This window comes from Polyodon spathula, chromosome 2 (genome assembly GCF_017654505.1).
Source record: "Polyodon spathula isolate WHYD16114869_AA chromosome 2, ASM1765450v1, whole genome shotgun sequence".
Lineage (NCBI taxonomy): Eukaryota > Metazoa > Chordata > Actinopteri > Acipenseriformes > Polyodontidae > Polyodon > Polyodon spathula.
In genome coordinates, this window is record NC_054535.1 from 47,359,370 (window position 1) to 47,385,208 (window position 25,839).

General features: G+C 37.9%; 1 protein-coding gene across 3 annotated transcripts in view; it reads right to left on the reverse strand.

Moving 5' to 3' along the window:
• Positions 1-929: 929 nt before the first annotated feature.
• LOC121297332 (neuronal membrane glycoprotein M6-a-like) overlaps positions 930-25,839 on the reverse strand; it is a 76,308-nt gene continuing 51,398 nt past the window's right edge. For 2 of the 3 annotated variants that reach the window (XM_041223605.1, XM_041223595.1), the window contains exons 2-7: positions 19,284-19,476; positions 16,533-16,689; positions 12,071-12,224; positions 9,614-9,690; positions 8,957-9,022; positions 930-1,812 (exon numbers count right to left, since the gene is read on the reverse strand). In XM_041223605.1, coding sequence (XP_041079539.1) covers positions 1,660-1,812; positions 8,957-9,022; positions 9,614-9,690; positions 12,071-12,224; positions 16,533-16,689; positions 19,284-19,476 — 800 coding nt within the window. In that variant the 3' untranslated portion in view covers positions 930-1,659. Of the gene's footprint in view, positions 2,370-8,956; positions 9,023-9,613; positions 9,691-12,070; positions 12,225-16,532; positions 16,690-19,283; positions 19,477-25,839 lie in introns of all 3 variants that reach the window. The other variant, XM_041223609.1, reaches the window with a different exon arrangement.

Genomic DNA, 25,839 nt, shown 5'->3' on the forward strand with positions numbered 1-25,839 from the left:
ATAACCATGCCACAAATAACAGCTATAATCACGGTATGTATCTAATATAAGATTTGTTAAAAACCAATGTTAGATGACAAGTAACAATACAGAGTTTAACACTGGTTTTAATAGAAATGCACTTACACCAATAACGAGCTCACAATGATTCAATAAGTGCACAAAACTAGCTTTTGAAACACTGATCAAACAAGAATTGTCAGGCTACAAAATTATGAAATATAATACTGCAAAACCAAGAGCAGTATAAATATGCAAGACGAAGTTTGGTCCAGAATTAAGGATAACATTCTATTTGTGACATTTGATCTCATCTATTAAACCATTCATCAAACATCTTTATACCCCATGGAGATTCTTAAACAAAGGGAAACTTGGTGTTTTATTAGATATTAAGATTCAGAATTCCAGCTAAACTTCTGCTACACCATTCATTCTCTGCTACCAGTGAAGTTCATACAGTTTTAGTCAAATTAACAATTAACATTATTACCCTGTCTTGATAATTAAAATCCTTGTCTCAGCCTGAGATGTAAATTAACAAGATAGTAGGTCAAAATAATTAATTATCTTTGAAACAGTTGTTCTTTTCTTTAACTGGGATATTCACTTATTCTCTCTGTTAGCCTGGTTTGTTATTATTCTCTATAATCGGCCTGGTTTATATAAGATATATATATCTATATATATATATATATATATATAATATATATATATATATATATATAAAACAATATAGTTCTAGTCACAAAACACAGTGTCATTTGTAATAATTAACCCTCTGCATACAAAAACGACGTCATTCGAGGACACCTCAATGTGTTGAAAAAAAAAAAAAAAAAATGTTTTAACAAATATGTACAGTGCAGAACGCAACAACAAAAAACGAATTAAAAATAAAACTGCCCCACATGATTGCCTGCAATTAAAAATACTGGCTTCAGATAGAAACAAATATATAAAAAAAGGTTATTTGCATGCATATTTATGGCTTGCAATGAACTAAAACAAATGCGATCAACTGCAGAGTCTGTCCAAAAGGCTCATCCATTAAAACATATCCAAACTGTTGCAAGTATCAACTTAGCATCTTCATCACCTGTCTGGTGGGTTATGATTTGTTCAGTCCCTTATAGCAATGATGAAATCAGTTAACACTTGACACAGCTGGCTTAACTAACCAGTCCTTCAAACATTTTGGTAAAGCTATGGCATTTTGTGAAATTTTCAGGTTATATTGGCTGGAGGAGAAGCTAGATATTCTTCATAATGTACTGTGGTGCAACACTTTTATCATCAAAAACTGGCACTAGCTGAGACAAATATATGTATTTCTGGTAAATGTCAGACTGTCTGGTAATTTAAAATGACAAGCCATTTTTATCTGAAGCCCTCTAAAATGAGTGTAGAAGTATAAATGTGGTGAAAATTGATTGAGCCCCCACCCCTCCTAAAATAAATACAGTGACATTGAATGTTAAATGATGAAGCAGTGAAAACTTAATAACAGAATTCAGATAAACTTACTAAGCTAAAAAAAAAAAAAAATGATCTCAATTTAAAATACAAAGAAAAAATAACTGCCAAATAAAGGTAAAGGGATAACCACCACCCACCCCAAAGAAAGAAAGAGCAAGAACTTAAGAATAAGTGCGTATTTTATGTGTATGCATTGAGTCGCTCTTTTGAGCGAGTGGAGTGGATGTCATGAAGCTCTTGTTCTTCCTTCGATTTGATATCCTCATATTTTTGCATTCTGCATGCATCTTTCACATAAGCCCAGTTGGCAGAGAGGACCATTAGGTAGTGGATCTGAAAGAAACAAGTAGTAGTGATTTAGTAATGAGCTGGTTTAGTAGCAAGGAATACTGTATTAATATGTTACTCACAATGTAATAATATTGTTAGGGGGTTGTACATGATAAACACGATAAATACACAGACAGCTAAACACAATGGACTCAGCAACTATATTCAGAAGCAACTCATTATCCAACCAGTGATATTATAAACAAAGAATATGAAGCTATTAGTTGTTATGTTGCACAATGGATAACTGCCCAAGGCATCTGCATTCTACAACTGAAGATCAATTCTGTAAGGCTGACAGTAACAGAAAAGCTTTGCAGTCAATGCTAGTAAAGCCTCTGAGTTAATATAATCATATATTTATGACAGCGTTTACAAGAGCATAGCACTTCGATATTCCTTAAGGGTAATAGTGAAAGCCTGAGCAAATCTTCTTGGCAGCTCCTGAATGGTTTGATGTTTCTAGGATGACATTTTCTTTAAAACTTTGTGCAGTATTTCCCCAGACTGTGATACTTCACTGCAACAAAGTTACGCATCAGAACAGAAACACTCATAACCTGTTGTAACAGTGAGAGATAACAACAGAAGAGAAAAGTGAATCATTAACACTCCTAGGCGAAATTTATATCTCAGAAACAAAATGCTTCTTTTTGACACAAAGCAGAACTAAATAATTCTGTTTAATCAAAAAATGTTAGTCATGAGCATAAGAAAGAATGCAACAATACCACAGTTACTGATTATCCTGAGAAGGCTAGAAGACAGTACATTTACTTTCACTTCATCACTGCAAAACTGCTTTACAGTAACAAAGAACCAGTCACTGTTCTGCATTAATGGGAAACAAAACTTTGAATACCACAGTTTACCACTTGGAGGAGTGTTGCTACAGTAATATGTAACATGTATGTATTCAGCAGATACTTGTTTTCCAATTATATATATATATATATATATATATATATATATATATATATATATACTTTTACTCAACATTAAGAACACAGCCGAATTACCTTTTATTCCCTGATCTTCAGAATGCAGTAAAAAAAAGGTAAAGTATATAGTCTACCTCAATTGTGTTTTTTTTGTTTTGTTTTGTTTGTTTTTTTTATCAGTAAACTTCACTGTGTTGTGGTCCAACAATGTAGTTTTTAATATTATGCCTCACATTATTATACAACATGAAACAAAGAGCCAAGTACTTTAATGAATTGGCATCTCAGCCTATAGAATTGAATGAAAAGGCAAGGTCTTGATGCAAACCATACAGTTCTAAGACAACTGTTTCACCATTCAACTAAAGAGCAATCTCTGTAGTCGAGATGTAAGTACATGTTGATGCCGGCATTATTAACTCATCAGCCCCTGGCAGAATATCCATTACATAGTGTACAAAACTGAAATAAAATCTGCATTACAGAATTTCTCATTACAAAATATTTCCTAAAAATGTACTGAAAAATAAATAGGACTCCCAAAGATCACCATTCTCTTATGTTGCAATATACTGTAAAGCCGCAAATATTTGTGATCCCTTTATTATGCGTTCTTCATGTATGAAAAAAAAATTTCCCTTAGCAATACATACTTCATATATTGCAACCGGCTGCCAACATTTCTGTAGCAAAATAGGTTTTGTGGGTGTGATTCACCAAATATTTTGATCACAGTATTTTATTGAGCTGAGCTGACAGCTACTACTTATTAGAATGAGTAATTTCATTTTTTCAGATACACACTGAGGTGAATTGCAGCTGTGACTGATAAGCAAAATGCTTGCCACATTGGAGGTTGGTTAAGAAGGATTAGCAGTGTATTGATTCTTGACCTTGTGCACAGGGGTTGGGTTTTAGAGAACATGCTCTTTGGTAATTGCAACTCTTTTTTCTCATAAGGCTAAACAGAAGGTGTCAGTCAGCCTTGTATTAAATGCTGGGACAGGGCTGTGCATCCTGGTATTTAGTCAGTGCACCTGTCTTGGACAATTGATTGCCTTTCCACCCTTGTTACTCAGGCATTATGCTGTAGCTTTAACATTTCCTCTCCTCAGGGGATCTCACAAATGTAGTTTTCAATGCAGGCTGTCCTGCTGGCAATAGACAATCTCCTTTTCATATCAGGTTCCTTCCAGGGACCTTGTTAAAGTTTCACCATAACAGCTGATTTAATTGTGGTATTGAGGTACTTGGGTTTATTGATTTAACCATCAGCTTTTAATTTATTACAAGTTTATGTGGTACATTTAATACAATATCATTTTAAATATGGATTTGATTCCAGTTCCAATGGCTTCTAGTTGGAAATGCAACACTTGTGTTATCAGTTGTTAGCAGACAAAATATATGTGCAAGTGTGCTTTTAAAATTATTTGAATTTCCAAACCATTTCTGTAATCCAAAGGGAATTTAGTAAATTACTGTATTCATGGTTTAATCTAATAATCAGTTGACAAGCCTAATGTTCAGGGTGATCTTAGAAAATAGATAAAATGATTAGTATATACAACTTATGCAACTGCTATTACAAATAATGTGTGTTTGCCCACAGTATACAGTAGAGGCAGTATGACCACCACCAACATTACATAAGGGATATGCTTGCCTATTTGTAGGTATTTTCTGAGCTCTCTATACCAGAGCTGCCGATAGGCCCCTTCCTGGGATGACGCCCTCGGTCCTGGCTACCGAGGGGTTAAAACCATCATACTGAGGAAGCCATTTCTCTTTTTGCATCGAACCCGTGAGGGCGACCGATGCGACCTCGCGGTTGGTGGTGGTCTTCTCTTTCAGGGAACGAGGGTTACGGTAAGTAACCTAACGTTCCCTTTCAATTTTGAAGACGACTACCAACAATATTAATTATGGGATAATGTATACCAGAGCCGTCACAAGGATGAAGGAATGGCAGCATACGAGGGACGCATCAGAACCGTATAACCGAACGTTAGCAGTGCAAGCGTGCAGCCTCAAGGACCCTCGTGCCTATTGAAGGTAAAGAAGGATCTATCACATTCAAGTGGTAGAACCTGGAGAATGTATGTGGTGTAGCCCAGCTAGCTGATGTACATATATATATCGGACAGCGAGGACCCTCAGAAGTGGGCCAAAGAAGTAGCCAACCCTCTAGTAGAGTGCGCAGCTACTCTCCCAGGTGGGGGTAAGCCAGCACTGTTATACAGACTGTGTCCGTAATCCAATGTGACAGTTGCTGCTTTGAGAGGGGCTGTCCTAGGGGCCATATACCATGACAGACAAAGAGCTGGTCAGTATGATGCAGCGCTCTTGTCCTATCCACGTAACACCTCAATGCCCGCACCAGGCAGAGGAAATTCAATTTCTTATCATCCTCCGAAGCAAACGGAGGTGGATGCAAAGACTCCAATTCCACAGATTGATTCATGTGAAGGTTGTAATCACCTAGGGGAGGAAAGCAGTGTTTGTATGCAGTGAAACCCTGCTGCCATTGACCCAAATACACATACATGAGCTATACACCGGCATTCCCTGCAACTCACTGACCTGCTTAGCAGAGGTGATAGCCAAGAGGAAGGCTGTCTTCATAGACAGATACTTTAACTCTACGGAGTGTATAGGCTCAAACAGGGGCCTTCATAAGAGCCTCCAGTACAACATTAAGGCTCCACTCCTAGCAGGGCATAACCGCTAAGCGCCCTTGAGAAACCGGGTTGCCAAAAAATCAGCTCCCGGAGATACTGAATCTTTGGGGGCATGGCACACAGAGATAGCCACTAAATACACTTTCAATGTGGAAGGTGACCTACCAGCATCAAGCAGTTTGTGCAGAAATTTCATGCAAGAAAGTTTGTGCAAGATAACCGGCATTGGGCAAGAAACTGGGTCATAACTTCTAGTCAGATAACAATTTTAGAAATACTTATAGGCGCACAGTGACCTAGTGGAGTCTGCCCTAGCGCTCTGCAGAGTATGTACAACCGCGTCTGATAGCCCTAGGGCTGTCCAGCAATCCTGTTCAGGGGCCAGACCCCTAATTGGAACCTGCAACGTTCCAGATGCCAGAGAGTGCCTCTCGCCTGACTGAGGAGATCCAGGCGAAGCGGGATCACCCAGGGCTGGCCTTCTATGAACTGGCATAGGGTTGAGAAGCAGATTTAGCTGGGCCATCGAGGGGCCTCTAGGAGAACTGTCACTTTCTCTAACTGGACCATCTCCAAGAAGGCTGGGAGCAATGGGAGCATCCTGGGCTAGTCCTGGGCTAGGGTGTCAACGCTGAGTGGACTGCCGAAGTGGTGGAGGGAGTGGTGGTGCCGTCTCCACCGAGGTGAAGAGATCGACATGCACCTTCCCAAACCATTCCCAAATGCACTCCACCACCTGCAGGTGGAGTTGCCACTCTGACGGATGTGCACCCTCTCTCGACAGGAGGTCCGCTGCCCAATTCACCACTCAGGGAAGATGCATCGCCAGTAGTGACAGCAGGTTCTGTTGTGCCCAAATCAGAAGCCAGAAGGTGATGCAGTGTAACCCCGGGGACCATAGGCTGCCTTGGTGGTTGACATACGCCACCACTGATGTGCAGTTCGTTTGGACCAGCACATGTTTTCCGTGCAACACTGGAAAGAAGTGCTGGAAAGCCAGGAAAACAGCCTGCAGCTGTAGCATATTTATATGCAGGGCTGTCCAATGGCCCGACCAGGTGCCGCTGACTCCCCTGCCTTCCCAGACCGCCCCCCAACCCAAGTTGGAGGCGACTGTCACCACCACTTGGCAAGTTAGCACCATTCCACCCATACACCCCCGCACAGTTGAGAGGGCTTCCTCCACCATTGTAAGGCCGCAGAGCATGTGTGAGACACTGTCAGCCGACGGTGTCTGTCGTGCTTGGGGTGTAAGCGGAACGCATTGAGTCACGCTTGGAGCTGGCGCATGCGTAATAGACCCAGCTCAACACAGCTGTGGCTACCAGACCCAACAGTTTTTGGAACCGCACCAAGGGGACCTTTGATCCCTGTTGATAGCCAGCAATCCCTTCAGGGACCAGACCCATAATTGGAACTTGCAAGGTTCCGGATGCCAGAGAGTCCCTCTCTTCTGACTGAGGCGATCCAGGCAACCCTGAGTAGCTGCTAGTTTGTCATCTGACAGGTATGCGTGCATCATACTGGAGTCCAGCTGGAGCCCCAAGTACGTTGTGCACTGCATCGGTATAAGCAGACTCTTTGCATTGTTGATGGTTACGCCCAGCCTCGCCAAATGCTGCGACACATTGCTGTGTGGACCACTGCTCCTTCTCACGAATAAGCACAAATCAGCCAGTCATCGAAATAGTTTAGTGCTGCAACCACAAGGGGGCCAATAGCGTCAACACACTTTGAAAATGTACAAGAAGCCAGGGAGAGGCCGAACGGCAACACAGAGAACTTGAAAACACTTCCATGAAAGGCGAAGTGAAGGTACCTCCTGTGCTCAGAACAAATGGGAATGTGTCCCGGTGTTGAACCAGTCACGAACTTGTTGAGGAATCTTAGATCTAAGATGGGGAGAAAGCTAGCGTCCTTCTTGGGTACTAGAAAATATCTCGAGTAGAACCCCACCTGCAGGAGGAGGGGTCTACGAGACGAATGGCTTGCTTACATAGCAAAGCGGCCACTTCCTCTTAGAGTACAGAGACTACTGCCTGCATCCAAAAAATGGACAGGCGGGCCACTGCCAGTGTTGTCCAAGGGAATCTGCAAAAAATTTGCAATGCTCCCCATTAATGCCGGCATGGAGCTGGGTAATGGCGGTAAACTAGTCTCTCAGGCAATCTTTGGCTAAGTTCCACCACAGTCGATGGTGCTGGCTCCTTGTCTTCCTCCACCTCTGAGTCTTCATCCCAGGAGGCCGCTAAAGAAAGCATGTCCTCAAATCACAGAAGTCCTCTCTGCCCATGGCCTCCATTTCGTGTTGGACGCCCAAGCATTGCATGCAGAGCTCTTTTTCACAATACGCTCAGATACCAACACAGAGGATCATACCTGACCGTCTTGAAAGGCGGGACCGAGGGCGTCATCCCAGGAAGGGGCCTATTGGCAGCTCTGTTATAGAATGTTCAGAAAATACCTACCAATAGGCAGGCATATCCCATATCTAATGTTGTTGGTGGTCGTCTTTGAAGTGAAAGGGAACACCCTTTACTATTATGTAAATGATCATAAACCAAAAAAAAATATATTAACATGCATGTATGGTTTGTCTTGAATGTTTCTAGTAATTTAAGAATTATGCACTATATTTATAGGTGTTTCAAAGTATTTTACAGAAATTATTTATATATTTTTTAATTTACTGTTAAAATGACAGAATCCAGTGAAACATAAATAGAACCACCAATCACATGTTAAATAAGCAATCAGTCTTATCAACCAACTGCATTTTCCTTCTTGGAACAAGATTCCTCAGGATTGCTAAGTGTTGTTTTGAAAAGCCTGTGCCCTTTCTTTATTTAGTTTCTATGACAACCATGTGCAGTCTATTTTTAAAGCAGAGTGTCTCTCTGGAATCAAAGGCATTATATTTCCCAGTGTGCCTAAATATTTAAACAACTCTTTATCTGAAACTGTAACACCACCAACACTAAGGTTGTATGTCACATTAGATCATTTTTAGGGATACATGTTTTTTGATTACATATTTTTCTTTATTTTTCAGATAAATCGCAAATAGCAATTAGCAGGGTAAGGGTCAACCTTCTGGGAAAAAGGGTTTTGTAAGATTTGGCTTTGTACTTTACATTCCTTCAAAATATTTTAAGTAATGTGGGTTGCATAATCACTTCTTCAGCTTTCCTTTTTGTAACTTGAGAAGGATCAAAACACACATAATACTCCTATTTTAAACTGCATATTGTATTACTAATAATTATTAGAACATTTAAATTCAGCTCTGAATATATAAAATAAAAGTACAACCACAGTATTATCATTTACTGTTATTGTTACTGCAGTGACTAATTTGAATTGCGTTTCTCTATGAATTTTCACAATCAAAAGCGTACTGTATCTTTATGGATTCAGAGCACTGTGAAATATTAATTGAGCACTTTTATCTGTGTATGTCATGACCACAGTTTAAACCTAATCAATGCTGTGAGATAACAAAGCCAATAGATTTGCAGTGCTTACCATAGCAATGACTGCTGCTCCGGCTCCAGCAAGTGCAACAATAAACAAATGGAAGGTCAGGTCGAGCTGTGAAGAAGAAAAATCTGTCATAATAATCCACAGAACAAACAGCATGAGAAGGGTTAAAATAAGTAAGCAAGCATATACAAGTGGTGAATTAGGCACTGTATACTATACATTTGATACAGTATGTTGTAAAGAACTGCTGGGTCCTCTAATAAAAGTGGGTGTGGTGATTGTGTCCCCTGGTACAGATGCTATACCAATATTACCCAAAATCTTAATTCAAAATTTTGTAAAAATGTTTTAATGGTGAATCTTACTAAAGGCAAGTGTACTATGAGGACAAGTAGACATGAATATTATTTATTATAGTGTTTTGAAGTTTCAACCAGCATTTAGTCTATTGCACCAATGCACAAAAGTATTGTAGTTATTAACAAAAGCAAAGGGTTCGCAACTGTTCGTCACAGTAGGGTTGGTCTTTCTTTTTTAAATGCATTTCACTGCTCTGTTCCTAAATCTGTGTCCACGTATGTCTAATGAACTGTAATTCACTGCCCCTTGAAAAAAAATGCATAGAAAGTTATCTAAAAGAAAGATAACACAGGCTTGAGTGTTTAATGTTGAGTCTCATTGAACAGTACCAAGACTGACCTCATTTGATTCACACATCTTGAAGAAATTTTCCGAACCTGTGCAGACCTTCTTTTCCTCTCCAATAGTTACAATTCCTTAAACATAAACAAAAGGAAGTAAGTACAAAAATCCAAGTTTCAAATAGGTTCAGATATTTGCAACTAGATTTTCTGTTGTGAACAAAAACAAATCATCAAGGGGAGGAGGAATGGACAGCACTTTTACCTGTATTGAAACTTGACTGAAACAGCTCTGTTGTAACAGAACTTAATGTTTTATCTCCTGCTTTTCCCTTTCTTTTTTTTCACAGCCAACTTTGAAGCCAGCCTCTAAAAGTATTCTGACTGTTTATCTACCATGATCAAGCTCTTCAGCAATGTCACCCATATGTACAGCGCTAATGCAAAATGGCTACACGAAAGCGAAAGAGAGTTGTGCTTACAGTGTATTTTAATTTTTTTGTAAACCTATGCATTTTGATACTGTGTAAATTATCCAACACTAATGTGAGTGTATACAGCACTGTGGCAGGGCAGGAGCACTGTGGCAGGGCAGGAGCCCTGCGCATGAAGAGGGTTTTTTGTGTAAATGTATATTGTAAATAGTGTGTATTTATTGTAATTAATTAAGTACCTGACACTCCTGGGAGAGCCTGCCTACTGTGAGTGATTCCCAAGTGGGGAATCTAATCAGCAGGTCGGTTTGTTCGGGGCATCAAGTATAAAATGGTTGAATTTATCACCTCAGGGCTGCTGCAAAACTAAGCCAACTAGGCTAAAGAAGCTGAAATTCACCAACGCATGTGTGTGTTTGTGTGTGTGTGTGTGTGTGTGTGAGGGAGAGCGTGAGAGAGAACCAGGGTTGGATACCGAAGTGTGAGTAAGCAAGTCGGAACCGACGACAGCCGGGCAAGCAGCCGGAGTTTGTTTATTATTGAACAAAGATTAGTTCAGAGATTGTAGATCCTACCAAAGTTTTCCAACACTATATTGTATGTACTACATGCACTGCCATTACTGGTAGTGTCAGGTGAGCTGTTCAGTGTGTTGATATGTAAATAAGTCCTGTTTGCTTGCAGGGCGTATCAACTTCAACCTCGTCTCAATCTCCTGCCTGTCACTCTGCAGCGAATGCGCGCACCCACACAGCAGATGGCTACTCTGTCACAATCATTAATACCCTGTATCTTTCTAAACAAGGGATTTAGGGGAGCTCCCTAATAAACGGTGAATCTGAAAACAATAATTGTGTGAGTACAGTCATTATTACAGCTGTGTATAATGGTATTTAAAACAGGATTAATTTATCTGACTTTTTACATATATGCCCTTGCTCTGGTCCCATCACAGTCGGATACATGACAGACTACTATAGTGTAAATATTTAGTGAGGTTTTGGACAGGAAGGGATAAAAATCATAAAAAGAACATGTGATAAAGTGGTCAAGCTAAATAAGATGGTTGATTGCCAATTTAGCCTGGCCAGTGTAGTAAGGACGATCAGGAAGACAGCTCCTCAGTTCAATCTGGAACTCAAGGAAATCAGTTCTCTGTTCTGGTCATTGTGATGACTAACTGATTGGGGGTTAGTTAAAACTCTTCACCTTGCCTTAAACAGCCACTTCTTTGATTTATGGTTTTGTTTTTATTTGTTTATTTACTTGAATACAATAATTTGTCTATTTAGCAGATGCCTTTATCCAAGGTTACTTACAGAGACTAGGGTGTGTTAACTATGCATCAGCTGCAGCGTCACTTACAAGAACATCTCACCCAAAAGACGGAGCACGAGGAAGTTAACTGACTTGCTCAGGATCACAGTGAGTCAGTAGCTGAACTGGGATTTGAACCAGAGACTTCATGGTTACAAGCCCTTTTCTACAACCACTTGACCACAATTGTACAACCCTGTTTTAAAAATAAATGTTTTATATAAATGTACAAAGATCAGAGATATCAGACTGGCAAACAGGTTTATTTTTTTATTATATGATACCGTCTATTAAATTTGACCTAGAGAATGCAACAAGTATCTCAAAGAATTATCATCGAGAAACCAAAGAATCGCATTAACATAATACATCAGTTGGCATCTCACATAGTGCATGAGACATTAGCAGTTGAATTTGGAGCGGTGGCAGAATCACATTTACTGTATAGGGATGCTTAATAATGTTTCTGCCTAGTTCATGATGTCTCACATTTTTTATTTATACCGAAGCATACACTTTATACAACATTTTAATTCGATCTAGACCTATTTATTAGGAAAAAAAGGCAAACTTGTAATAACTACTTAGCTTTTCTCAGCCAATGCAAATGCTATCTGTACTAAATAGTGTACTCCTCGTCTGTGTCAACCAGTGCTGGCGTTGGATACACAGTTTGAAATCACAGAATATTTTCTGTTGACATTAACTAACTGGGAAGGGAATTTCTGACTCATCGCCTTATGATGCACTATGTATTTACATACCAAACTGACGGAGATCCAAGCACAGGTTGACATCTTCAACAACAGTGGTATTCTGGCAGATTGTCCAGATATTGAAGTACATGAAGACTGGTAGAGAGGTGAAAGCTGTGACACCAAGCCAGGCCAGCATAAAGATGTAGGTCAGCATGATGAACTGTAATTAGCAATAAAAAAGACACAGGTAGGTGTTTATAAACAAACATAGAAAGTGTAAGCACCTAACTAATACACTACAGACTTTACATAGACTTTCCTTGAATTAGGGCTGGTGCACACAGCAATTCATGCACGAGTACATGTATTAATAAACTGTTGCTTCTAATAGATTATGTCTCTTACTACTACTAACAGTGGCAGTTGTCACAGCAGTCATAGCAGTGGCTGTGAATTATCTAATAGGTAAAGCCGGCCACAGAGGTTCAAAATAGGGAGTGCATTTTTGTGTTTGAAAATACTTTTTTCTTTTTTTCTTGTTCACTAAAATGTCAAATTCAGTGGTCATAAAATGTCTGCTTACCCCTACCTGTGTTACTCTGCACGCTATTTTGTTGTTGTTTTTGTTATCAATTTCTGTATGAGTCTGCTTTTTACAATTCTCAAAATAAATTTATTTTCAAGCTCCTTTATGGGTATCACTGCCAAGATTTCTATGACTATATCCTGAGAGGTTTGTTGCCAATAACCAAGTAGGGAATTTTGAGGCTTGTGCTTCTAAATGTCAACAACTCCTTTCAGGAACCAGACTAAGGGTCATATTCTCATTGCATAAAATTATTGACAGAAAGCAGAAAAGTACATCCTATACAAATGATTGTGCACATATCTACTGTAATATATTTATATTTTCGAAAAATTAACTGTTGCTTAGTAAAAAAAAGAACAAAAACTTAAGCTATCCTGGGGCTTAATGTCATATATGGTGTAGTGTTTCTATATAAAGTTGTTCACACTACTTGATTGTATTGTCTTCTAAGTGAAACATGGCCAACTGATGAAACAGATTTTGAAACCAGTCCATCTTTTCGCATGTTATCTCTGGGTAATATTCATTCATGTTGCTTCTCAAGGCAACAAGGTATGTAAGTATTTGTTTCTTAACATCTGCATTTTTGTTTTAAATGTTATTTGCTGACGCATTTAGGCCACAATGTTAATGTTGCTTGGAATGCTTTTATTTTGTCCATGTAAATTAGAACAGATGTATTCTTCCCTTGCAGCGACAAATTCAACTAATTTAAGATGCAGAAAATATCAGCTAGGTAAGCTAATTGAGACAACCACAACGAATTTTCCATGTCAGGAGCATAATTAGATTTTTGCTCATCCAAGAATATCTTAACTTCTGTGTGAAGACTGTACAGCTGAGTAAGAATCTTTCTGTGTGACAGCCAGCACACTTCTGAGTGGTACAGAAGGCCACAATACTCTGACCCCATTTCCTCAAAGAGTAAGCGGAACAAGTGAGTGTGATGAGTTCCGGATTTAATGAAGTTTATTATTTTTACAGCAGTGTTCAATACTTTGTGTAGATTTGGTTCCATTGTTTTTTAAACCAGTGCTTGGCGGTAAATGAAGCATTGCGCTGCAATGGCTTTTGGAGCAACTGCCTGCATTTGTGCTGTGACACCCTATATTTTTCTGTCATCGATGCAGCTCCGTCAGTGCACACTTCCACACACTTGTCCCAATCAAGTGATTTAGGTTTTATATATTTGCCAAGCAAGTTGAATAGTCTTCTCCTTTTGTCGTTCCTTCGAGTTCTTCACAAAACCAAAAACCCTCAACTATATCTTCAGCACAACAATAACACACAATAACCATTAACTGCATGGAATTAGCAACATCTGTGCTTTCGTCCAGCTTCAACGCAAACATTTTTAGATACTCTAAGCCTATCACTCTGTTTTTTCCTTACGTCATGAGACATATCTTCAATTCTTTACTGAACTGTATTATCAGAAAGAATAATCTTTTTTTTTAATTCCGCTGCAGTCTTCTGGTTGAACATTGTCTTGAATATATCTATGCATGTTGGAAAAACAAACTTTTCTGCTGTATTGTGCAGATTCTTCAGCTTCGTAAACAGATGTCTCTGAAGCGCTGATGGCATCATACTTTCTTCTGCCAGAACTTCATAACAAATGATGCACTGTGGAACACTGTAATCACCCAAATCTTTCTTCATAAAGCCATCCTTTGTGTATCTCATCGAATTTTCTCAAGACCGGCCTCTTTTTTTTTTTTTACCTGTAGCTATCGCTTTTTAAAGCCTCCAGCAGTTGAGATTCTGAATCACTTACATCACTCTGACATGAAGTTGTTGGAGGTTTCAGTCATTTCACAAACCTCCTATACTGAATTTTGTTAAATTTAAAATTGCTGTATTACTGGCCGATAGTAAACAGTCAGTGTGCACAATTAACGTTACTGGGGCTGATTGTGTTAACGAGATCAAAAAATGGGATAGGGTCCGGGCTCACTGGAGCCGGATCATGAGAAGGCGTTTCACTACGCGGATCTGGATCAGGTTCCACTGATCTTCAATCTTGATCCGATCCTGGAGCTGCACCCACTGTAACTAGGGAAACTGATCAATGAGAAGCAAACATGTGTGGTGCACAGTTTAACCCTTAGCGGTCCATTTATTCAGCGCTTGTCAGGCATGTCAGCTCCAATTTATTTTCACAAGCGCTGTTTATTTTACACACGCTGTTTAAAATATTTTTTTTCAGAGTAAAACAGGTTTAAATAGGTAGTCATTTTGTCATGGAAATCTCTTTATTTGTTTATTTTCAGTTTTTTCTAGTGCTGGCCAAAAAATAGAAAGTTAAAACATATGAAGTCGAATCTTTCTTTAGAACTGGTTACATATTTTGGCAAATACATATTTGGCTCATTTAACAATATGTGTTATAGTTGTACCAAAGTGGGGGTTTTTTTGGGGAGAAAATGAATATTAGAATAAGCCTAATCTGCAACAGGACATTATGCAAATATATACTGTCTGTGCATACAAAATAGAATGGCTATCCTATTTCAGTTTACTATATATTATTTGAAGCACAACTAAAGGATTGCAGCATGCTATAATGCAGTAAACCTGAAGAGACTTTTGCCGATCGAAAAATACACTCTTGTCTTTCAGTCTATGAATAAGCCATTGGAGTTGATGTTCCTCCATTCAAAAACGTTCAATCAAGCTCTGATCCGACTGATCCTGCTTGGAAGTAGGATCAGATTCAGCACTTATCCTTTTAGTAAAACCCAATATGTCACATGAGCAAGATTGGAGCCTGGTTCCAGGATCAGATGCCTGTAGTACAATCAGCCCCATGGGGATTGATCAGACAGTGCATGACAGTACTGTGCAATGTTGAATCATTGTGCAAGCTCCTCCCCATTACTCGAGGTAAGCAAACCAATGCAGGGTCTAGCATTGCCAAAATATTTAATGATATACTATCTTCCTCTTGAATCATTGTCTGAGTATTCAAATACATTTTCTTTTTTCCTAATCCGACTAGTCAAACATTCTGGAGACCGTCTCCTGAGCATGGCTTGTGACCACTGGTGGGTCCCTACCCACAGGTTGAAAACCCCTGCTTTAATTCTACTGTGTATAAGAGATGGGCAGAGACCACTGCAGCTGCTTCGGCTCATATTGTCATAATTCATTTCTATTCTTCTAGCAGTATCTGTAAGACTCTAGCATACTTTTTTTTTTTTTTTGCTGGTTGGGCAGATGCCGTTATTATTGCCCTTTTTGTCCCTTAACATAACACCAAATGTTCCTTTGTAATCAGGCTCATTTTACATATTGTTTTTAAGTGTGTCAAACACGGTTAAACTGATTTGATAACTGTTTAGTTAAATCCCTCGCGTTTGCGGTCAAAATAACTATCATATTTGCACTTACAAATTAGTCTCAACAGCTGAAAAATAATCTAAGTGAAATGTAAATAGCAGTTTGAGCCCTGTAATTTATGGCGCAAAACTACAAGTCTAAAACTCATCTTTTCGACCAAAATATGTGTTAATCTATAACAAGGGAAAATATAGAGTCTGTAATTTATATTTTTGTAACATGTGAGAATCCTGAACAATTAGAAAGCTGACATTGGTCTGGATTTGTTCGGTTTGGTCATTTCGTATCACTTTTATATCTCCATACAATTCATATTCAGTAGAAACTAATTGTATTATTCTAACATGTAATACACAGAGCAGAGTTAATATAATATAAAATGTTATTAAGTTATGCAAAAAATACAAAACAAATACAGCATTGGGGTGAAATTGATTTTTTTTCATTAAACAACCTTTAAGAAGGTGTTAATATGGTGTTTAAAAAAAAAAAAAATCAAGTTATTCCATTATCTGTCACATTAAATTGGTAAAAATAGATTAGCCTGTATTCATTATCACATTATTCAAACACGCTGCGTCTACATATTGCACTTACCCAGCCGCTAACACATCTGCCACATGTGGTAATTTTGAAGTCTCCATAGAGATCTTTAATGGCACCTGTTGTGAAGAATCCCTCCACCATCAGCAGAATCCCATAAACAAAGAAAGCTGCTGCCACACCATAGATGATATACTTGAAGATATCAATCCTACAGAATAAGAATTCAGTGATATTAATATGGTAAAAATATAAAGCAGTCACAATGCCAGCAAGGTGAGTCAGCTGACTGTATTGCTCGTTCACGCCATCCAACATGGGCAGCCCGATTACATCTCTAAAATCATATACAATGCTGTATAATTTAAAAATTTTTGTGGTCTGTATTATGTATTTAGTTCTATTTTTTTTTCTCTAATATATACTATTGAAACCAAAAAAAAAAAAAAAAGAAAAAGAGATCAGTCATACACAAATGCATGTGTGATATATAGATCACAGTAGGGGATACCCCCTCCCCCCACCTTACAAAACAGAAAGGAATAATTCATCAAAGCAGTGGCACCTTCTTATTTTATTAAATGTCACACAGCTGAGTTAGCATACATACTGATCACCCACAAGCGAGTTACAACTGAGGTCAAGGTCAATGTGAAAGGAAAAACGTAAAAAACAAGCAATGCTGTTATCACACCTTATAACATGCCTTATAAACCATTACCATGCTTTATAAAACTAAATAACAATCAACTAAAGAAAATATAGATTTTTTAAAAACATACTGTATGTTTGCTTGTTCATTTTTCTAGTATTCTATGTTTGATACATTGTGTGTAGCAACATTTTTTGTTTTACTTGGTACTGCAGAATTAAAGACATTTCTAAAAAGAGATTACAATATTACTTAGGGTTCTCAGAATGAAAATTAAACTGCACTCTTTTTTCCTCTTGTGAATCTAGATGACTATATTATTGGAAAGGGTTGCTTACCTAGGAAAATATATATATATATATATATATATATATTATATATATATATATATATATATATATATATATATATATATATCGCAGAGCAGAGCTAGTATCACAGTAGATGTAAAACAACTCGCCCTGTTCCTGGATGCTATGACTGTGTGGATTATTCATTCCTCTTTCTCCACCCAAACCTTTAAAAAAAACATAGATATATCCAGGAGTGAATTAATATATCAAAAGACACATTATTGTTTTATAGACATCCCTCTAAAAATATACATTCAGTGCCCGGAGATGTACTGTATGAAGTCAAATAGTTACAATTCTCTACTTTAAAACCTGTGTTACTGTACAACACAAAAGCAAAATTACATTTATAAAACATTGTACAATAACAATGGAGAAATGTGAAATATAATTCATACACAAAAACACATACACATATATGAATGCATATATCAATACATACAAATGCATAAAACTAAATATTAAACCAATATCACTAAGTTATTATTAAGAAAGCTACAAATTAAAAGATTACAACGGCTAAGTGAATTCGATGGCAAAGTCAAGACCTGAATGCCGTGAGCGAATATGAGGCTCTAGTGTGACCAGGAGTTTAAGTCAATCTTTTGGCATACAGTAATTTTGATTTGTTTATAAGAAATACCCAAACTGATTATTTTTTATTAAAACTTAGCATATGTAATGGTTTCAAAAAAAGAATGTTATTCTTTAATTGTCAACAGCATTAAAATACAACAACAATAAAAAAACATATTTAAATGTCTGCTAATTACTGTCGAGCCACCCAGCTCTGTGAACCATTACCATACAGAGGTAAAAAATATCTACATGATAGCTTCAGTTGTTATTCAGCCAATACAGCATGCATTTCAAAACATGTACCAGCTCTGGTAAAATGGATCAGAGTTATTCTCTTTATATAGAATAAAAAAAAATATTGCTTACTGGCAAAAATCTCACAGATCTTTAAATACAATGTCAGCAATGTCCCAGAAATATTTGAAATGTTTAATTTGTTTTTATAAAGGGCAGTGCAAAGGAAACCAAAACTGTTGATTCCCACTGTATGAAACCTGTGTCTTCAATTGAACCCCTTTCTAAATGCAGTACCTTCTACCTGTTTATACTGTTAATGTATTTTGATAGGCTAGGCTACCTTTCAGCCATTCCTAGGTGCCCAGAACTGGTCTTCTTTTTGTAGACACAGATGCAACTGCTGTTAATTTGAACTGAACAGCACTACCATGATTGGTGTGCTCCATCCACTGTCAAGCCCACAGGAAGGGTTATGTCCGTGTACCTGGGTAGTAGAGCACAGGCAGAATAGCAGGAATCACACAGTTCAGGCTGGAATATGATTCAGTGCAAGGTCGGTGCACTTTTATTAAATTAAATTACAAAATAAATAAAAAAAACGTGTCTGTAGAAAACAAGCCGGACGCAGTACCTGGGAACTATAACTCTTAAGGAGAATTTGTGCACAAAGCTACCTAACTGCCAGTGATGTTCAGTTCCACAAGATTGCAGTCCTTTATCCACCTGCCTGGTTGATTGATTGCCACCATGTGACGGAAGGAGAACCCACTCCATTACAAACCTCCTCTCTCAGTACAGAGGAATCAAACAATGGCTTTAGCTTCATAAAACTAGCAACAAAATATCTTAGCTGCAAGGAAGAGCAAGTACTACACTTGTGTGTGTATGTGTGTGTGTGTGTGTGTGTGTGTGTGTGGTGGGATGGGTAAGCATATTTAATATATTTTAACAAATACAGCATAAATTAGATACATTACTACTCACATTGTAAAGACATCTAAGGTGTCCCCAGCAGATCGTGCCACCTCAAAGTAGTTGTGCAGAATGGTGACCGTTCCAGAGAGTGCTTCATGTCCACAGCCACAGAAGAGTGCCACCCCAGCATAAAGCAAGATGGTAGCAATCAGGGATGCATAAGGAATGCCACCCAGGCATTTAATGCAGCACTCAAAACACCCTGAAAAACAGAGAACGCTTTGCAGTTAAACACTTTCAAAAGACATGCATGCAGTACAAACGGATTAGGTACAAACCGTCACACTTAAATCTCAGCTGTCTGGTGTATAATTTCATTCTAACTAAACTGTATTCTATTGAAAAGAAGCTGTAAAAAGAACACTGTGCATCACGAACATATCTGCTTGTGGATGGATTGGAGAGCTGTTTATACAGCAGCAAATAATAACAGATAACCAATAACTCATCTACATTTTTCCAGAAAATACGTGAATAAAGTATGTGTAAACAGACATGGTTTTAAAAGTTGCCATTAAATTGTATGCTTTATAATTTAGAACAGTATAAAAGGCTTATTTTACAAGTGTTTTAAAGTGTGTATGTTAGATAAAAGTCAGAACATTGGGAAATCTTAAGATTTACTGGTAAATGTTGACCAAGAAAAGTGGTACATGTCAGAAATAAATATGATAACGCTTTTCTTTTACCAGTAAATCTCAAGAATAACCAGGTGCTTTTGTCTAATGATTGAAAGTCGCTTTCACGCATTGCAAGTCTTCAGGAGTCCTGTATAATTCCAAGTACCACATGAGTCTACCATGCTGCAGTAAGTAAGTAAATATATCTTTTCACCATCTGTCTTTGTGGCGTTTTGTGTCATAACTAAAGTCTGATTTTTCTGCTGAAAAAAATAAGGTCCTAAATTATTTAATTTGCATTTAACTGCATTTTATTTTTCACCAAACTACTATGTATTTGGAGTACAACAGCCTTCAACACCATTATGAACTGTTCTATATGCAAATTTACTACAATGTTGGTTGTTCTACATAAGTGAATCACAATATTCTTCAGTATCATGTTGAACTAGTTTAAATTGCTCAATTGTGCATTACTGTAAAATCGTTAATGATTATTTTGTTAATAGAAAATGTATATGCAGAAATAAACATATTGTTCGATATTAATGTTTTTGTTAATGGAACATTTGCATGCAGAAAAACATTGTTCAACATCAATTTTTTTTTTTTTTTTTTTTTTGTATTTACAGTATAATTGTAAATCTAAAAAAACTACTCACTTCTAAATCTTTTGTAGTCATTTTTGTATTACTTTAATATAAATACATGTTAATTTGGATTCATATGTTTTTTTTTTTTTTTCTGACTTTATGTGATCGAAAAGACACAAATTTACCCGTTTTCCCATTGGAAATAGTGATATTTTGAAATATCACAGTCCTGGTCGCAAAAGCAAAGTTTGTGGGGAATAATAGCCATTTTCTATACTTTTGAGGCATAAACAATTGGGAAATAACACTTACTACCCAGGAACAAAAATTGTGTTACATAGTGTTATTAAAGTTTGTTTTTATAAATAAAATAAAATCAGGTTTGATATTCATGAAACTGTTGTGAAATCAGCAACAGTCTACTCTAGAACAATTGGGTTGGCCTGCTTGTCAGGATTGCAGGTAATCTCGTTTTTTCTATAAACTATGCAGGCACCTTTGGGAAAGTGGATGGTTTTTTTCCATCCCAGACTTCATTATATGCCTCTACTGTACAGTACATCATGCAAGTCTGGGTTATCTATTCTGTAGTGCAGACTTCATGCATGGACCACCTGTTACCTGGGTTAATGAAGGACAGCAGGCAGCACGCAGTACGATTCACACAGCAACACTTTTCATCCCAGAACTACTTTTATGGATTTGCCAGATGAAGAAATCAGCTCTTTGTATCTTCATGTGATAGCCTCCTCTTTGTAAAAAACATTCTGTTAATATGCATATTGCTTGAATGTCAAATATCTGATCACTAATGTGTCTGCCAAGTAACCAGGATCCTGCCACAGTTCAGTCCAGCTACAGCTATCTGCACTAATGAATGACTAGTTTTAGTTTAGTTTTTTTTTTTCTTCTGAATGATTCAAACCCAGGATTTTGTACTCCTGTGACCAATGTAAAAAAAAAAATTGATACAAACGTATGCTGTAAAAACCCCTGCAAATTGTTAACCACATTTTAATCAAATCCTGCAAGGTGATTTTTATACATTTGATATCATTTGTTTCTATGTGTACTTTAGGAAAATTCAACACCATCACATGAGGGAGGGGGGATTTTGGCCGTGATTAAAGATTTCAGTAGTTCCAAAATAAACTGTATTTTGCCTGTATAGATTTCTTTATATATATATATATATATATATATATATATATAATATATATATATATATATTATATACACACACACACACACACACACACACACACACACACACACACACACACACACACAGTACATAAACACATATTTATAAAATATTGATATCTCATAATACAGGATCAACCGGTTACTTTTTTGGAATTTGGACAAACATTGATGGGACAAATGGCCTCCTCTGTCGTACATTATCGTATGTTTCTATAAAGTAATTTATAAAGTAATGAGTATAAGTTATTGTTATCTTCACAATTAAGCACTTTAGTTGTTTTAATCCTTTTGTAGCAGTATACCAGAATCATACAAATAACAAGGAGCAAGTTTAAGATGCAGTAAACTGATGATAATATTTTAAAGGCAGAATCTGCTGTTTTAATTGCCGTTACACCCTGTTGATGTTGATATTAATACACAGCAGGTGGGTTCCAGCACAATGCCATTAGGGACTGTTAATAATACCAGTTTTACAGTACATTATTGCACCAGGAGTATTGCACAGCCAACCAAAATGTAAACAATGATTTCAATAAGCCTATTCTTTTCTCAGAACATTATACTGTAGGTCATTAAAATGAGAAATCAGCCAAGAAATGTAAGCACTCTATTTTCAATTTAATATGTCATAAATGTACTGTATGATGTTGTTATGCCAAGTTATACAGTAGTTTGTAATTACTACGTTTGGTTAGCACCTGTTATTAGCATATGAAACCCATATTTAAATACCTCTTGCCTTGATCATTTGATTGGAGAGCAAACCGTTTTGTATGCACACGTGTGATGTAAAACTGATTGTTAAAGAGGGCATTTTTTAACTACAAAAATTAGACCACTGTGATGCCAATAACATTTCATTATATTAATCATAAACAATGAATGTTTATGATTAATTAAGGCTCCAGCCACGGGTGGTAATTATCGTTGGTGTGTAGAGGAGTTTGTGAAGCCATGTGTGTGAATGAAAGTAGCAGCTTAGTTTACAACCTCTGTTTTTAAAATATATAGTTTTAGTTTAACTTGTTTGTTTGGCCCTTGTGCCTATTTATTTTGTGTTTTGTTTACTGTTTTGTTATTTATAATTAAAAAGCACCATTTAAACCTGCAGCTCTCTTGTCTCTGAGTCTCTTCCTGGTTACAAACAAAATGTATTAAAAAATAATAAAAATGCATTTTATTATCCTTGGTTACAAACAGCTTGCCAGTGATGTCATCCTGCCTGCTGCTACTGCCTTCACCATCAGGGAGAGACTGCCTGCTGCTCTTGCCTCTGCCGCCAGGGGAAGACTGCCCACTGCTCTTGCCTCTGCTACTAGGGGAAGACTGCCCGCTGCTCTCGCCTCTGCCACCAGGGGAAGACTGTCTGCTGCTCTCACCTCTGCTGCTAGGGGAAGACTGCCCACTGCTCTTGCCTCTGCCGCCAGGGGAAGACTTGGTGCTCCCGCCTCTGCTGCCATGGGAGGACTACCTGCAGCTCCCACCTCCACCACCACAGGGAAACTACCTGTTGCTCCTGCTACCACCACCACCACCAGAGAAGCTGAAGCTACCAATGATCGCCTCCCAAGGATCAACTCCTGCCCAAGCCTGCACCACCAGGGGATGCCTGTTTGCCAATGCCTGGGGATGCCTGCGCGTCACCACCCGGAGATTTGTGTTGTCCACCAGGAACAGTTTTTTCACTGCCGGAGTACTCTGCGCCGCTGGCAGCATTTCCGCTGTCAACCTTGGCGCTACCAGCCTTGACCTTGCAGGCTGCACGTCCACAGGAAGCAGCCTTTCCGCTTCTGGAGTCAACATTTCTCCTGCCAGGATTGCCAGCCATGGGCCCCTTAAGCCTCCGTTCTTGGCCCAAGACTTTGTACGAGACTTTGGGGTTTTTATGGGGGTAGGTGGTCGTTTAGGCCTTGTGTGCTGTGCACAAGGGAGTGGGGGGATATATGTGACGGGGAGCCATTATTAATTTATTTTTATTTATTTGTAAATATGACGACGAAAAGCCTGTGTTATTATCTGCAGGGTGGACAAAAGCCTCTGCCACTATAGTTATTGTTTTGGTGTATTGTATGTATTATTAGTGTAGGTATGTGGTTGTATGGCAGCGTGAAAGCTGCAAAAACTCATCAGAATGTGGCTGAAGCCATCAATTGAATAAATGTTTATGACTAATTAAGGTTCCAGCCACAGGTGTATAAAATATGTGTGCACAGGTGCTAATGCTGATTTAGTTATGAGAATTTGTTGGTGTTGGTGAAGGTGAGGGTTTTGTGTGCTGTGCTGAGATTATATATATTGTCATCAGGGAGAGGAATAATTTCCTCCCTGCTTAAAAAAAAAAAAAAACATGTGCGGGTGCACATTTGGTTTTAAGGGTTTAATTAACGATATTTGTATTAATTGTTTTATTGTTAATTATACCCTGCACCTGGCTATCATTGTAAATTAGAGCCAGGTGCAGGGTATTTAAGAAAGGCAGCCAGTTTGTCAAGGGCTGCTGTGGAGAAAGAAACAGGAAGGGGTGTGCCCTGTTTCTGAGCAGTCACAACGGGTAGGACTCTGTGTTAAATTGTGTTTTTGTGTACCAGTAAATAGCTTAGCTGTCCGGTGCGTTAGTTAGGGTGATCCTGACTGTGTAGTTAGTGCTCCAGTGGGAGCTAGGTGTTTATTTTGTTTCCATTTGTGTTTTTGTATTTATTAAAAATAGCATGCAAGCGCTGAAAATCCCGTTTTAAAGGGGCAACGAACCGTAGTGGGTGTTAGCCTTATTACTCTCTCTCTCTCTCTCTCTCTCTCTCTCTCTCTCTCTCTCTCTCTCTCTCTCTCTCTCTCTCTCTCTCTCTCTCTATATATATATATATATATATATATATATATATATATATATATATATATATATATACACACACACATATATAATGAATGAGTAAGTATTGTTGGTGTGTAAAGGAGTTTGTGAAGCCATATGTGTGAATGAAAGCGACGGCTCTGTTTACAACCGCTGTCTTTAAAATATAGTTTTAGTTTAACCTGTTTGTTTTGCCCTTGTGCATGTTTGTTTTATGTTTTTTTTTTATTGTTTTGTACAACAGTGCATTTTAAACCTGCAGCTCTCTTGTGTCTGAGTCTCTTCCTGTTTACAAACAGCCTGCCAGTGATGTCATTCTGTTCACAGTCCTGCATACATACAATTGAATTCTGCACAAACACAAACTCTGCAACCAGCAATATAGAGTAGAAGGTTGTCGTACATAGCTATTTTGGAAAGATGTGGCACCAACCACTGTAGTACTGATACTAGTATAGCACCAATACTAAAGGTAAATGTTACAATTAGGCATGTATTCATCAAAATGTACTAACTTATTAGTGCTGAAAAAGTCATCAAGGACTTATCGACTATATTAGAAGTCTAATAACACTTGACTTAAGAATTCAAGGTTAAAAAAAAATGCTCATGTGCTAATTGGTTTTCAGTCCATTATCGAATCAGAAATTTTAGGTTTCTAAAAAAAGATTAAAAGCGATGTTTAAACAGTTTCCGGAAAACATAGCACTGCATATGCAGCACAGAGAATCTGCTATGAATGAACGGCAATGAATGAATGATAGTTGCGATTTCAATTGCAGATGATTTATGAACTGTGAAGGGCGCTCAGGGCCCGATGATTGTGGAGGGCACTCAGGTCCTGAGTGAAAATTTGGCCGGAGGTCTTGTCCGTGGGTGCCCAATGCGTGCCGCAGATAGGAAGTGGTTATGGACCACCTCCCCCCAAAAAGATGAGGCCACCAAACCATGAATGTAGAATAATAATAAACAATTAACACACCCCACAATAGCAATTCTGGTTGTGTGTTATCATAAAACAGGAGTAGGAAATTATCACATCAGCTTTGTTTTTTGTGTAAAAAATTATTGTGACCTGTTTGTTTCCCTCCCATGCCTAAAGGACCTAAAGGACCTATTTTTTGATGGACAAATAATAAATTCCACTCAGATTTAAGTATGTGATCCACAAAACAACAATCTCAATCAGCAAAGAAAACAGTCTGTGAAATTCATAAAGCTACTCTATTCATAATGATCTAGTATTAATATGTGTGGATTGTATCTGAAGATATTACACTTTGGAATGCTTTGTC